At 41.2% G+C, this 16292-nt stretch overlaps 1 protein-coding gene across 1 annotated transcript in view; it reads right to left on the bottom strand.

Annotated features, from left to right (window-relative positions):
• HRC (histidine rich calcium binding protein) overlaps positions 1-15893 on the bottom strand; it is a 28829-nt gene extending 12936 nt beyond the window's left edge. Inside the window, exon 1 of the mRNA XM_075191497.1 lies at positions 14974-15893. Coding sequence (XP_075047598.1) covers positions 14974-15652 — 679 coding nt within the window. The 5' untranslated portion in view covers positions 15653-15893. The remainder of the gene's footprint in view (positions 1-14973) is intronic.
• Between the last annotated feature and the right edge of the window lie 399 nt (positions 15894-16292).

The raw sequence follows: 16292 nt of genomic DNA, 5'->3' as shown, positions 1-16292 counted from the left end.
GGGCTCTACATTACACTATGGTCACCAGAATATGGGCTCTGCATTACACTATGGTCACAGAACATGGGCTCTGCATTACACTATGGTCACAGAACATGGGCTCTGCATTACACTATGGTCAGCAGAACATGGGCTCTGCATTACACTATGGTCACCAGAACATGGGCTCTGCATTACACTATGGTCACAGAACATGGGCTCTGCATTACACTGTGGTCACAGAACATGGGCTCTGCAGTACACTATGGTCACAGAACATGGGCTCTGCAGTACACTATGGTCACCAGAACATGGGCTCTGCATTACACTATGGTCACAGAACATGGGCTCTGCATTACACTATGGTCACAGAACATGGGCTCTGCATTACACTATGGTCAGCAGAACATGGGCTCTACATTACACTATGGTCAGCAGAACATGGGCTCTGCATTACACTGTGGTCACCAGAACATGGGCTCTGCATTACACTATGGTCACCAGAACATGGGCTCTGCATTACACTATGGTCACCAGAACATGGGCTCTACATTACACTATGGTCACCAGGATATGGGCTCTGTATTACACTATGGTCAGCAGAACATGGGCTCTGCATTACACTATGGTCACCAGGATATGGGCTCTGTATTACACTATGGTCAGCAGAACATGGGCTCTACATTACACTATGGTCAGCAGAACATGGGCTCTACATTACACTATGGTCACAGAACATGGGCTCTACATTACACTATGGTCACAGAACATGGGCTCTGCATTACACTATGGTCACAGAACATGGGCTCTGCATTACACTACGGTCACAGAACATGGGCTCTGCATTACACTGTGGTCACCAGAACATGGGCTCTGCATTACACTACGGTCACAGAACATGGGCTCTGCATTACACTACGGTCACAGAACATGGGCTCTGCATTACACTGTGGTCACCAGAACATGGGCTCTGCATTACACTATGGTCACCAGAACATGGGCTCTGCATTACACTATGGTCACAGAACATGGGCTCTGCAGTACACTATGGTCACAGAACATGGGCTCTGCATTACACTATGGTCACCAGAACATGGGCTCTGCATTACACTATGGTCACAGAACATGGGCTCTACATTACACTATGGTCACCAGAACATGGGCTCTGCATTACACTATGGTCAGCAGAACATGGGCTCTGCATTACACTACGGTCACAGAACATGGGCTCTGCAGTACACTGTGGTCACCAGAACATGGGCTCTGCATTACACTATGGTCACAGAACATGGGCTCTGCATTACACTATGGTCACAGAACATGGGCTCTGCATTACACTATGGTCACCAGAACATGGGCTCTGTATTACACTGTGGTCACAGAACATGGGCTCTGCATTACACTATGGTCACCAGGATATGGGCTCTGCATTACACTATGGTCACAGAACATGGGCTCTGCATTACACTATGGTCACAGAACATGGGCTCTGCATTACACTATGGTCACCAGGATATGGGCTCTGCATTACACTATGGTCACCAGAACATGGGCTCTACATTACACTATGGTCACCAGAACATGGGCTCTACATTACACTATGGTCACTAGAACATGGGCTCTGCAGTACACTATGGTCACAGAACATGGGCTCTGCAGTACACTATGGTCACAGAACATGGGCTCTGCATTACACTATGGTCACCAGAACATGGGCTCTACATTACACTATGGTCACCAGGATATGGGCTCTGCAGTACACTATGGTCACAGAACATGGGCTCTACATTACACTATGGTCACCAGAACATGGGCTCTACATTACACTATGGTCACCAGAACATGGGCTCTGCATTACACTATGGTCACAGAACATGGGCTCTGCAGTACACTGTGGTCACCAGAACATGGGCTCTACATTACACTATGGTCACCAGAACATGGGCTCTACATTACACTATGGTCACCAGAACATGGGCTCTACATTACACTATGGTCACAGAACATGGGCTCTGTAGTACACTATGGTCACAGAACATGGGCTCTGCAGTACACTGTGGTCACCAGAACATGGGCTCTACATTACACTATGGTCACAGAACATGGGCTCTGCAGTACACTATGGTCACCAGAACATGGGCTCTGCAGTACACTATGGTCAGCAGAACATGGGCTCTGCATTACACTATGGTCACCAGAACATGGGCTCTGCAGTACACTATGGTCACCAGAACATGGGCTCTGCATTACACTATGGTCACCAGAACATGGGCTCTACATTACACTATGGTCACCAGAACATGGGCTCTGCAGTACACTATGGTCACCAGAACATGGGCTCTACATTACACTATGGTCACAGAACATGGGCTCTGCAGTACACTATGGTCAGCAGAACATGGGCTCTGCATTACACTATGGTCACCAGAACATGGGCTCTGCATTACACTATGGTCACAGAACATGGGCTCTGCATTACACTATGGTCACAGAACATGGGCTCTGCAGTACACTATGGTCACCAGAACATGGGCTCTACATTACACTATGGTCACAGAACATGGGCTCTGCAGTACACTATGGTCATCAGAACATGGGCTCTGCAGTACACTATGGTCACAGAACATGGGCTTAAAATAGGGCGCCAACTATTTACTTTTTTTGACACATTTTGCAGTAAAAAATATAAAACAATTTAAAGGATTTGTGTAGTGGGATCTGTTTAACATGCAATGTGATATGTGCTATACTGCTGCCAATGAGTTTACCATGTAAGGGGCCCCACCATGATTTCTGCTTAGGGCCCCTTTTTAGATAACCTGCCTCTGGTCTAGGTACCTGTCACTAAATAGGCTCAATAGATCCTGCAGCACAACCGATAGTCGCCCAGACTCTTTCCGCCATATTCCTAGTTTTGTAAAGTATATGAATGTAAACGTTTTATTGGTCGCTGTTCACCAATTTTCAAAAATGTCATTGATAGGCAGGAAAGATCAGCCCGCCTTCTAATGAAATAAATCTATAAATTATTGGAGGATTATTAATATATATGTTGCTGGGGAGGAGGATTATTGTGTCCAAGTGAAAGAAAATGTATTTTTATTAACATAAACGTGATGTGATAGTGATTTCTAACCAGGGATTACGATAGGAGCATAATCTGGTATTGGAAGGCAGTAACAATACTCTCTGTTTACTTACCTATGTAAATAATAACTGATGTCTATGAACAATTATTATAAATAAGATAGTGTGACTGGAATAGTGGTCCGACTGGACTGGCTGTAAGTAAACATTTTGGTCTTGTGTGAACCTGGTCGTCTATACGTTTGTGGGATCAGCATGTTCTCTATTAATGTCACTTCTAGGATGGCAGCGATGTACCAATGGTTGTATAAGGTTTGTGGTACAAAATATCTATGGTAGTTCTGTGTCACCTTCTGCTAAATTCAATTGGCACTGTTACATTAACGGTTTTTTTGACAATGGGTCTAGGGGGCCTTTATATGAAGCCCTAAAACTTTGGGAAACTGCGTCTTTTGCATGGTTTAGGTATTTTTAAGTAAAGTTACTGAATTAAACCACAGTCCCCATAATATTCATTGGGGACTGCGGTCTGGGCAATTTTATCAAGTTCCGAAAGCTTACCTTTTCGAAACTTGTCCGGAATGGCTAACACCATCTATAGATGGCATTAGCCATTAATCCTGTGGAGAAAGCATTGCTGTAGAGCAGGGGTCAGGGAACTATTTTACCTTTTACCCCCAAATATATTTAGATGCGCCGATGTTACCCCCTTGATTTGAAAGGAAGGAAATTATATATTATTTATTATTGTAATTCAAAAATTCTAAATTTTATTGAATCTATTCAAAATTTCTTTGAAAGCTTCAACTTCAAAACTTCAGGTTTTGAAGAAATGATGTTGCTTCATTTTTGATACAAGAGCATCAATATTGGGGCATTTGTCCAAGCAATTTGGATACAGTATTCAGCGTCAATCGATTTCTCTGCTTTGTTTTTATCTTCGTTAGAGTGGAAAATCCTTGTTCGTAAAGGTAGGTTGTTGCAAAAGGCAGCAACTTTTTAACTGCCTCCTCATGTGCAATTTTGATGCCTTTGCATCTGACGACATCCAAAAATATGACAGATCGGCTTTGTTTTCAAATGCAATACATGCTTCATTATTGCATCAAAGATCAAGAAGTGCCTCTGCCAACCCTTGAGGCTCTTCTGGTACAACAACAATTTCACATTTAAAGGGGTCTACAATCCAACTAACAGCATGTGAATCGGCAGCATTACCCCCAGGAATTTCATTTTTGCCCCATTTCGCTTGCGGTTGTTGCCCATTTTCTGGGGACCTTCTGGCTTCTAAATTATGGTCATCAGTGGAAGTAACTTTTTCTAATTCCAGGGGATTATGGACATGTGAATTTGTGTAGAGCCATGGCTCCTGGTAGCCACCAGTCGTGTGTCTGGCAGTAGGAGACGTTTTCGGTGGAGGAGTTATGGGAGGAGGTGAGAAGTAGTGACCAAGCACAGCACAATAGCCATTGCTATTGCAGCCATCTTATCCTGGACCAAATGAAGCTCATTATGGGTTTAGGCATTGCCTATTATAGCTCAGTAAATTGCCCAGTTAGTTTTCATGTTCCTCTATAAAGATATCCATAATTGCAGCACAAAGTGACCGCCCTCTGTGAACTTTAAATTAATTTCCATTCTCTGTTTTCAGCAGGATCCCCAGAAAACCACCTAAAGGCAGCGATTTCAAAACATTTCTTCTTATCCACGCGGAGTGGGGTTTTACTGTATGTTTTCAATCTCAGCTAATTACAGGCACTGTGACGAACTAATTACAAGCTGAATTCCTGCAACGGTGCTGTTTGTGGCAATCTATTAATCAGCCACCTAACCTCGCTGGAACATTATTTCTAAACAGCAGTTTAATTTGGGAGAGGAATGCATAGCTGTAGCATTAGATGCGATGAATAGCTGTACAGTATATGTGTTTGTACAGTACTGGAGCCATAAGGGTTACAGTACTTGTATTTATGACTCCACAAGGAACAGGCACGCAAAGCCGCCAGATCAAGGATCGATGTTATATGTCAGCTAATCCCGTGACACTATGTGAAATGTTAGAGTGATGTTGGAGAGTCTCCAGCGGTCAGTCGGTCCCCCAGTGGTACAATGGTGGAAGTCACAGCCGAGCATGTGACCCGTGTTGGGTGTTTTATCTGTGTGGACGTATTGTGGAGGGGGTGCATGTTTCTGCCGGGGGGGGGCAGGGTGAGATGGGCCGACGGAGGGTATCTATTATTAGAGACATGTTATCTGGTACAAACCACTCTGACATCCAGTATAGGTCCATTGTAATGTCCTTAACCCTACGCTGACTATTATGCTTTGTCACTATGCAAAATATTACTTTTGGATATTTCTGTGACTCGCTGGCATCTTTGCCTCTCAATGTGACCCATTAGTACATACACTTTATATGCAGCTTTATTGGCCGTCTAACCAGGAGGACCAATGAAAGCCTGATATAAAGCAGTTGAAAATGCTGAAATAGCCACTATATTGCACCGTCTCTCCCGTTAACCAAGTTCCTCCCTATGTCAGGCGTCACATGTTAGTATGAGGATGGCGCAGATATCTACGGAACTTTTTACAGCAGCATTCAGTCAACATGACAGTTTACATGTACAGATTTCACACGCTCTCGAATTTACACGTTTACATAATTCCATAATGAATTTCATTCAATGGGCCCTGATTCTACACTTCATTTTCTTGAATTTTACACCACATAGCTTAAGAAGTATTTTGTACTGCCATAGTACTGTACAGAGTTTTCCTTTTGTGTGTGTCTTATTAAAATTGTTCAGGTTAGTACAGTGGTTCATGTTATATTACATTATGTTATATTATGTTATGTTATATTACCTCATGTTATACTACGCTATGTTATACTACGTCATGTTATATTATGACATGTACTACCTTATGTTATAATATGTCATGCTATATTTTGTCATGTTATATTACATTATGCTATATTATATTATGTTATAATACCTCATGTTATACCATACTTGCCAACTCTCCCGGAATGTCTGGGAGACTCCCGCATTTAGGTCACAAGGGCGGGTCCAAAATGACGCACATTTTGGGGCCCCGCCCCTATCATGCCCACCTCTCCCAGAAACCAACTTTGTCAAGTTGGTAAGTATGTGTTATACAATGCTATGTTATGCTACGTCATGTTATATTACATTATGTTATATTATGTCATGTTATATTATGTTATGTTATGTTATACTACGTTATGCCATATTGGCTCATCTTATACTACGTTGTGTTATACTACGTCATGTTATATTACATTATGTTATACTACGTTGTTTTATTATATCATGTTTTATTCCGTTATTATTTATTATGTCTTGTTATACTATATCATGTTATATTATGTCATGTTATATCACGCTATGGTATATTATGTCATGTTGTATTACCTCATGTTATAGGACATTATGTTATACTACATCATGTTATATTATGTCATGTTATATCACATCATGTTATGCCACGTTATATTATAATATGTCATGGTATATTACATTATGTTATACCGCATTGTTATTTTATGTTGTGTTATATTACATTATGATATACTAAGTCATGTTATATTACATCATCCATAGTGTGTCCCCCTGACAGGGAATTTTGCAACTGGGAAGCAGGGCAGAGTGGAAGTAGGTATTCTGCTGTGCCAGGATTAAGGGGTTCCCACTTATAGGAGTTTTCGTGGCAGGGAGGCGTTCTCTCAAGTAGCACCCACAAAGAGACACAGTCAGTGAGAGGTACAGAGAGTGTAGGCAAGAATGCAGAGGTTAGCCCACAGCTATTGAAGGACCAGAAGTCCCAGCCAAATGAGGTATTTAACTTCTTCTTAACCCTTCTCACCAGAGACCCGAATGAGACCCAGCTAACAGCTATCCTAGTGGAACCAGGGGGAATCTGTGGGAGTTGGCCTGGGCAATGACCTGTCAGTCAATCCCTATGCCATCCCTTAAAAAGGGAAGGTGTCCTTAACCCATCACATAATTGTCGGGAATAAGGCCTAAATCATAACTGTAGTGTAAATATGGTATATCAAATTAATCCATTGATAAGTGGAGCTACTAAAGTGTAAAATGTGAAGCCAGAAGAGAGTCTGTGTGTGTGTGTGTGTGTGTGTGTGTATTCGGTGGCTCTGCACATCCCCATGTTAGAAGATAGCAGTGTCACCTGTGGCAGCTTCAAAGGCCCCTGCTGTGAGCTATATCCTGAGACACAAGTTAGTTTTTGGACACCTGAATAGACTTTGTGGGGCCGATCACATAGCGTTTAGCACTTCTGCCTCACAGCACTGGGGTCATGAATTTGATTCCCAACCATGGCCTTATCTGTGTAGGGTTTGTATGTTCTCCCCGTGTTTGCGTGGGTTTCCTCCAGGTGCTCCGGTTTCCTCTTACACTCCAGAAACATACTGGTAGGTTAATTGGCTGCTTCTAAATTGCCCTTAGGGCTAGATATACTAAACTGCGGGTTTGAAAAAGTGGGGATGTTGCCTATAGAAACCAATCGGATTCTAGCTTTCATTTATTTAGTACTTTCTACATAATGACAGCTAGAATCTGATTGGTTGCTATTGGCAACATCCCCACTTTTTCAAACCCGCAGCTTAGTATATTTAGCCCTTAGTCTCTCTCGGTCTGTGTGTGTGTGTATGTTAGGGGATTTAGATTGCAAGCTCCAATGGGTTCTCTGTACAGCGCTGCGGAATTAGTGGCACCATATAAATAATATAAATAAATAGATGATGATCATCCACTTGTATTGTTTATTATATACATAAACAATAATAATAATAATAATAATAATATAGTAATGAAAATGTATAAAACACTGTAAATACAGTATATATTTTACTGATGTGTTTGCTATATTAGCAATAAATACTTTTTCCCCTTAAAACTCAGCACATATACATTGCACAAGGGGGAACAATCTTACAGTAAGTCTGCTTGGTAAGCTGCAAATTGCCATGTGTTTTCCTTATTTTATCTGCAGTGTGAATGCTTTTGGACTTTCCCCTCATTTTACACTTTCTTGGGATTTACACCAATTTTTTCCTGGTTCCTCGGAAATCTTTACTGTAGTATTGAAATTGTGCTACAGCATCAACATGTCAATCCCTCTACCAGTGCAGCAGTAATGAATGAAATCAGAAGATTCATCCTATAAGCTACAAGCCTGCTGTTCCCAGAGACATGAGGCAGTGTCAATGGGATCCTTAGAGTTGATTGGTTGATACTTTGTGAATGCGTTTAGTGTAATGTACATTTTCTGTCCATCTTTCACCAGAAACAAGTTTTAGCCTTACAGTGGCTTAGTGGTTATAACTTCTGCCTCACAGCATTGGGGTCATGAGTTCAATTCCCGACCATGGCCTTATCTGTGGGGAGTTTGTATGTTCTCCCCGTGTTTCCGTGGGTTTCCTCTGGGTGCTCCGGTTTCCTCCCACACTCCATAAACATACTGGTAGGTTAATTGGCTGCTATCAAAAATTGACCTTAGTTAGGGCCATCTTAACAACATTATGGGCCCCCGGGCAAAGCAGTGCACCGGGGGCCCCTAGATATAGATATAGATATATATATATATATAGATGTATACAGATACAGATATAGATATATAGAGATAGAGATAGATAGATGTACTTGCTCAGTGACCCTTGTAGGGTTTTTTTGCAGGTTTTTTCTTTTGCAGGATTATTTATTCTCATTAAGAGCCCTGCCTATGGGGCCCCCTTGCCCGTAGGGCCCCCGGGCAGCTGCCCATCGTGCCCAATGGAAAAGATGGCCCTGACCCTAGTCTCTCTCTCTCTCTCGGTCTGTGTGTGTATGTTAGGGAATTTAGACTGTAAGCTCCAATGGGGCAGGGACTGATGTGAATGAGTTCTCTGTACAGCGCTGCGGAATCAGTGGCTCTATATAAATAAATAGTGATGATGATGATGATGATGCTGTGGTGTGTTCCAATTGCAATTTTTTCTTCGCACCTTCTTCAACTCTTAACAGCTGCGAGCACAGACCAGTGAATCACACTAATTATTCACTCCAGGGGAACTAACCAACATCGTCTGAATCTTCCACAGTTGCGCTCATTACCAGGAGCATACATTAGCCAGCTGTCGCCAATTGGTTTCTTGTCTTATGCCGATACACGCGCTTCAATATTGCGGCCGATATGGTGCAATTGGCCCAATGTTGCAGCACGTGTGGTTAGGAAAGAACCAACCGTGATGCCCCAATAACAATCTCATTCAAATCAATCATTATTTGGAATGTTGGTAAATGTGGTAGGAATATGACTACAGGTGACTACTATCTTCTTCACTAACAGGCCCCAGTCATGCCTAAAGAAGTGATTCAGCCAGTTGGACAAAGGGGTGAAATGGCTGGATCTTGTCCAATTTGGCCACACAGGACAATTGTTGCTCAGCACAGCAGGACGGGCATGTGGCCAAGCTTCATCTTCTTTGTTTACTTTACTGCTCATAATTCATATCCTGACACTGCAGTAAGCTAAAGACACCCTCTGACTTTCTGACTAAGCTAACTAAGGTTCAGGGTGATTCTCATTAGAAAGAAATATATTGAGAGACAAAATCATGGCATAGCTCCCTAACAGCCCAGGGGTGCAACAAAGGCTAAAAAGTTGGGGGGACATGTGCAAGAATTGCTTAATATGCTAATTATTTATCTGTAATGTAGCAGAGTGTGTATTAAATAGAATGAGCATTCTAGTGACTGATGCAATACAAAGAGCATTCCAGAGTCTGTTATACAATATAGAGAGTATTCCAGTGTCCGTTTTACAATACAGAGAGTATTCTAGAGTTCGTTATACAATATAGAGAGTATTTTAGTGTCTTAGTGACCGGTTCACAATAAAGAGAACATTTTAGTGACCCATAAAATGCATCCTAGTGACCGGTGTACAATGCAGAGAACATTCTAATTACCACTATACAATGCAGAGAACACTCTAGTGACCACTATACAATGCAGAGAACATTCTAGTGACCACTATACAATGCAGAGAACACTCTAGTGACCACTGTATAATGCAGACCCTATTCTGATACCACCACAAAATGCAGACCCCCTAATCGCTGGTTACTATACAATGCAGATCCCCAAGTTCCAGTGGATACATAACTCAGAAATCATATCGCTGATGGAGACATAATATAGAGCCTAGATCTAAGATGATTTTGCAATGCAAACCTCCTTGATTACCTACCTTTACCACAGATGCCCTAGGAGCAGTATACCTTCATAATCCTCCACAAGGTCACCAGTGCGGATGCTCAGGCCAACCAAAGAACTGCATATGGCAAAAAGAACAGGACTAGCAAAGGCAGCCATTCATCAGGTCCTGCAGACATGCAGTAGCCATTGAGCTGAAATGCTCAATGCACAACTAATCCCATTGGCTGGTGCGTATATGCAAACTCCTGATGATGGGCCTTCAGTCCCAGTATGCAGTTGCTCATGTAGGACTGAACAGCATCAATGGGCTTGTGTTATGCGGGCCTGGTTAGTCTGAAACATCTGTGCTGGGAGCTCCCAATCATTAGCTGGAAGCTCAAAATATGGGTGTTTTTGAATGATGGGCCTTCCCTCCAGTGCAAACAATAATAGTGTGGCCCACCAATAATACACCTAAGGAGTACTGGGCACCCCTCACATGGCTGATCCCATTGAAGGGATCAAACCATTTTCTGCCTGTCCCTTGGACCATCTAAGCTGTCAGGAGGGGCCATGTAGGGTGTGGGTGGCCTGGCCCTTGGAAATTTAATATAGAACAGGCCTGGGGGGCAAACTTAAAATCTGTGGAGGTATCTTGTAAGAGTGGAGAACAAGTGTAGACCAGTGCAATAACCAAGACACCACAAGGATGACCACGGAGCTTATCGAAGAAAGGTTTGGAGCCTTCTCAGCCCAACGAGCACTACAGGCTTGAGAGTCAAAGGGAAGAGGGCCTGGACATAGCACTGTCATGACTCTGTATGGGAACGGGACCTTGTTTAAAACATCAGCATGTTGTTATTGCTAATGATTATTGATTATGTGAGTACAATATAGGATTTAGGGTGTTATTTACAATACAGTTTTGCACTATGAAGTTTGTGTCTCCTCTTTTTAATAGAATACTGCCTCCAAAATAGCCAGTGAAAACACCAATGGGCATGGGTACGATATTCCTCAAGGTTGGAGAGTACATTGCTATTGTGCTTTTTGACACCCATACTACTGCAATTAGTCACCTGAATGCACGGCTTAAATTGTGGCTATGTGGGTGAATTACTAGGGGCAAGTGGTGGCCTACATTCCAAGCCGTACGGTGCTCCATGTTTGTGATGGCAACCCTGGGCTACGCATTCTGGAAGCAAAAGTCTTAAAAGTTGACTTTAATTAGAACTCTGCTTTGCAAATCTGCTATTCAGTGCCACCCTGCACAATGTTGTGTTTAAACGCTAGCATTTCAGTGCACACAGGTCTCTAGCCATAGTGGAAGACAGCTGCCACTTTTCCACTCCTGATGATGGGATAGAATGTTCTAAGAATGGTGTAGTCAGCTCTTTGCCCAAGTATCGGAGAAGGTGTACACATTGGGGCTGTCCTTCTAAATGTTGTACTCTATTATTTCATATCACCTTTTATTCTTGTATTTCTTTCTTCTTATTTATTTTTACATCATAAAAGGAAAAAAATATTACCAAAATACAATTTGTGTGAGTTTAAATATTATTGAAGTTTACTATAATTTAGCTTATAGATTCAGTAAAGTGATATTTGTAAAGTTATATGCTTTACATGCTTACTATTAAGATGTTTAAAACATCTACTTTTACAACCTGGCCAAAGTCACAGAGGGCTATTAGGAGTATATTTACTAAACTGCGGGTTTCAAAAAGCGGAGATGTTGCCTGTAGCAACCAATCAGATTCTAGCTGTCATTTTGTAGAATGTACTGAATAAATGACAGCTGGAATTTGATTGGTTGCTATAGGCAACATCTCCACTTTTTCAAAAATGCAGTTTAGTAATTATACCCCTTAGAGCTTAGTTGACTTTGTGTGAATCGCCTGTATGAGGAGAGACGAAGAGGTTTTGTTTTTATGCCGGTCTGAATTGATGCTTTAAGTTATTAATTCCAAACGACGTTACACATTGCATAGCCACAGTGTCAGTGTTAATAAAATTGTAATCCAAATGACAATACAAGTTGTAGGACGACAGCGTTGGGTTTAGTTCATAAGTAGGTGCCCTGTATCCACCATATCTTTGTCCACAGTGGTTGGCTTTGATGTTACCAGTAAAAAAATAAAAATATTCAAAGTAAACTACTAGGTGGGACTAGTGGTGGGATTGTGAGCAAAAATATTTTCCATAAAGGGGATCTGCCCAAATGTTACCCCAATTCCTTCCACAAATACAAGCCAAACCAATCTTGCTGAAATTGTTTCTACCTATTTAGCTATTTTCTCATGGGATTTGCAAGGAGAAGAGTCAGCATTAAGATACAGCTAATGAAAAACATAGCTGATTTGATTAAACAAAAATAACAGCATTTTTTTTATATAACTGCACATATACCGCTTTGCTGTCCTATTATATAGCTATAAAGGTCACGTGATCTGTTTAAGCCTTTAATGGGAGGGGCCAAAGTGTCTGCTGTATCATTTTACTCTAGGGGCATATGGGCATTATGTGCCCAATTAGAAATCTGGGGGTAAATGTATCAAGCTGAGAGTTTTCCAGCAGGTTTGAAAAGTGGAGATGTTGCCTATAGCAACCAATCAGATTCTAGCTGTCATTTTATTTAGTACATTCTACAAAATGACAGTTAGAATCTGATTGGTTGCTATAGGCAACATCTCCCCTTTTCCAACCCGTCGGAAAACTGTCAGCTTAATACATTTACCCCCTGGTCTTGCTAATAGCTTTCACCATAGCCAAACATCCAATCATTCTCCTCATAACATGCTCAGAGTTGTAGTATACAAACAGCAGTCATCATAAAAAAATTATAAAGGCCAAAGCACTAAATCACTGAATTTCTGGGCTCTAACACGAGCCATGCACAGAAACCACAATAAATAATGCTGGACAATATATTGTTTAGTTAAAGCATTTATTAAATTGGAAAGTGAGATTTGTTCCAGCAGCTGCAGAGAGCTGTGACCAGTAACCACTTTTATAATAAGCACAGTGAAACACAAGCTGCACCGAGGTTAACCCCTTCACCGTCAGGGAGGACCGTGCACATATCAGTGAACTGCAAATTGGAGGTCAAGGGTTAAATTACTAATCTGCCCCGATACTCTAATCGCTGTTATTTCTTGAAAAGAACATCCTTTTTAGTATGTCTGTATCTTGGTTTTAATTAATTTGTTAGGTTTAGCTTTCGTTTAGTTCCTCTGGCAGAGAAGTGGTTTAGAAAAATGGTATTGTAATAATCTGGGCATTCTGACATGCAATGAGAAACTATAGGCTACTGGCAGACAGGCAGAGTGGCTCGATTTTCTCTTAAAGGTCTATTAATAGGGTAGATCTGTAGCTTGGAATCAGTTAGTAGATTAACCCCTTCATTCACGAACAAAATTGAACAGGTTTTTTTTTTAATTGAAATGGACAGGATCGGAGTTTCTATCTGGGACCTGGACAGTGAGTTTTAACGGTTCTCAGGTGCAATCTGGAAGTTAACCAATTAAAAATACAAATCTAATGGGTTCTCCAGCTTGGAGGTCTGTCCTGAGAATCTGCTGTTCGGTGCAACCTTGCAGAATTTTTATAAGTCTGGGTTTAACAAGATTGCTCATTTAGAAGGAACGGTGTAAAGGAGATATAAGTGAATGCAGGGTACAGTATAGTGCCTTGAGGCTGGATGTGATTTGTACACAAGTCATTCAATAAATGAATTGCCCATTCAGCCAAAGATTAGGTTTGCCAGATCTTGCTTTTAAAACTAGATGAGAATTATAATAATATAATATTATGCATTCTGCATTTTGATGCCATGCTGCAATATATTTTTCCATAATTAATTTTTTTTAATGGAATATGTATAACTGTCATAAGCATTTGTACCTAGAAACATTATGCAAAACGGCGTCTGTACTAGTTAAATGACATATTTATTTTTATCAGGGTAGAACAATTAAAATAGATGGAATACTGGAATTCATTTCTTAATTAATAGTTATATACACACATCTTAAACCAAACAAAGTTGATCTTAACCCATTATGTGTGTGTCTGTAGGGGGGGTGGGTGACGAGGATACTGGGGGACCTGAAAACTGGTCAAGTTCAGAGCTCTGTACAAGAACTATTTCCATCACAACAGAATACATCGTAGGAGATAGAAGATGAAACAAATTTATTTTAACTGATTTTCTGGTTTTATCTGACATAATTTTCATTGTCATATAATGATTTTCTTTTTCCATAAAGAATTACAATCAATATTTAACCCAGAAGTAAAATTTGTAAAAATTCGTTATTTGTAGTGTCCCAACTTTGTGCCAGGAGTAAAACAGATCCTTCCAGTAAGACTTCAGTCCAGTCCATATCAATGTCCCATTGATTTTGCGATTAATAAAGCAGCGAAGGCATAGCACACAGCGACAAAGGCTCAATGCAAATCTGTTTAGGTATCTTGTTCATGCCGGCAGCCATATGTTAAATAAAGCCTGTGAGCTAATGCTGTTACTTTACAAATAACACTTTACTGACATTGATTTCTTTTTTTTGTTTTTTCAATGTAGAAAAATATTGATGCTACTTTTCCACTAGTGGGAATAATTATAATTGAGTGATGATCCCTATTTGTTTTATAAAATATGAAACACTTTAGTCTTAGTTACCTTCATCATCATCATCATCATCATCATCATCATCGTTGGCACTTTCTTGTTTTTTAGGTTTGTCATCGTCGTCATCATCATCATCATCATCGTCGTCATCATCGTCGTCATCATCGTCGTCATCGTCGTCATCGTCATCATCGTCGTCATCATCTTCATGTTTTTTCACAATTTGATCATCGTCATCGTCGTCATCATCGTCGTCGTCGTCATCATCGTCATCTTTATCATCATCGTCGTCGTCATCATCGTCGTCATCATCGTCATCATCATCGTCATCATCTTTATCATCTTTGTTGTCATCATCATCGTCATCATCGTCGTCGTCATCATCATCGTCGTCGTCATCATCATCATCATCGTCGTCGTCATCGTCGTCATCATCGTCGTCATCATCATCGTCGTCGTCGTCGTCGTCATCATCGTCATCATCATCATCGTCATCATCGTCGTCATCATCGTCTTCTTTACTGTCATCGTCATCATCATCGTCATCATCATCATCATCATCAGCAGCATCATGATCTACATGAGTATCATCATCGTCATCATCATCATCATCGCCATCACCATGGACTCCTCCTTGGGCTTGCCCTTGAACTCCAGGCAGTAAGTTGACCTGGAACGAGCAAATAACCGTGACCAGTAGGCATAACAGCCACACTTTCTGTGAGGCCATCTTAGTGCAAAAGAGTAGTCAAGCTCTGAATCCTTCCACTAGCAGTCCCACAGTGTCCTTTGATTCAGCTGGCTTCCAGAGGTGATAATAAGGTGAAGAATTGTTCTAGTAGGTTGAATCAGTTCAATCCTAAGTGCGAAGAACAAGTTTGCATTCCCTATAAGATAATCCAATAAAAGGCGATCTTGGATGGGAGACAACAAGCCAAACGTCAGCAGACAACAGCAAAAGTGAAGAAGAAAAGTGCCTTGGGAAAAAGATACCAATGCATAGGGCTGGAGTGATTGATAGCAACAGATGCACAAAAGGAACCTTCTGACGTTCAACCAATAGCTGTAGAGGACGGGCTTTATGCCAGCTCTTCAGTACCGCTAATATAGAAAGAGATGATGGCTTCATGACCATATTTGTGATCCACTCTATGCAAAAGGTCACTGAAGGCAGCACTGAGACAAGTTACTAGTAAGTCTGAAATGCCTGAGTTGGACAGCTATACTTAGGAGTTATCTGTCTTTGCTAGTGCTGTTCATTGTGACAAGAGCATTGTGATTCTAGTTTCCCTTTGCCTTGCCCTCAATTGATTTCCTGCAACAATCAGTCATCTCTATATAATAGATATTGTGTGTATCTCTAACCTAAT

The sequence above is a fragment of the Mixophyes fleayi genome, chromosome 11 (assembly GCF_038048845.1).
Source record: "Mixophyes fleayi isolate aMixFle1 chromosome 11, aMixFle1.hap1, whole genome shotgun sequence".
Taxonomy (NCBI): domain Eukaryota; kingdom Metazoa; phylum Chordata; class Amphibia; order Anura; family Limnodynastidae; genus Mixophyes; species Mixophyes fleayi.
The sequence above is the reverse complement of the archived record's forward strand: the minus strand, read 5'-3'. Positions and strand labels throughout refer to the sequence as shown.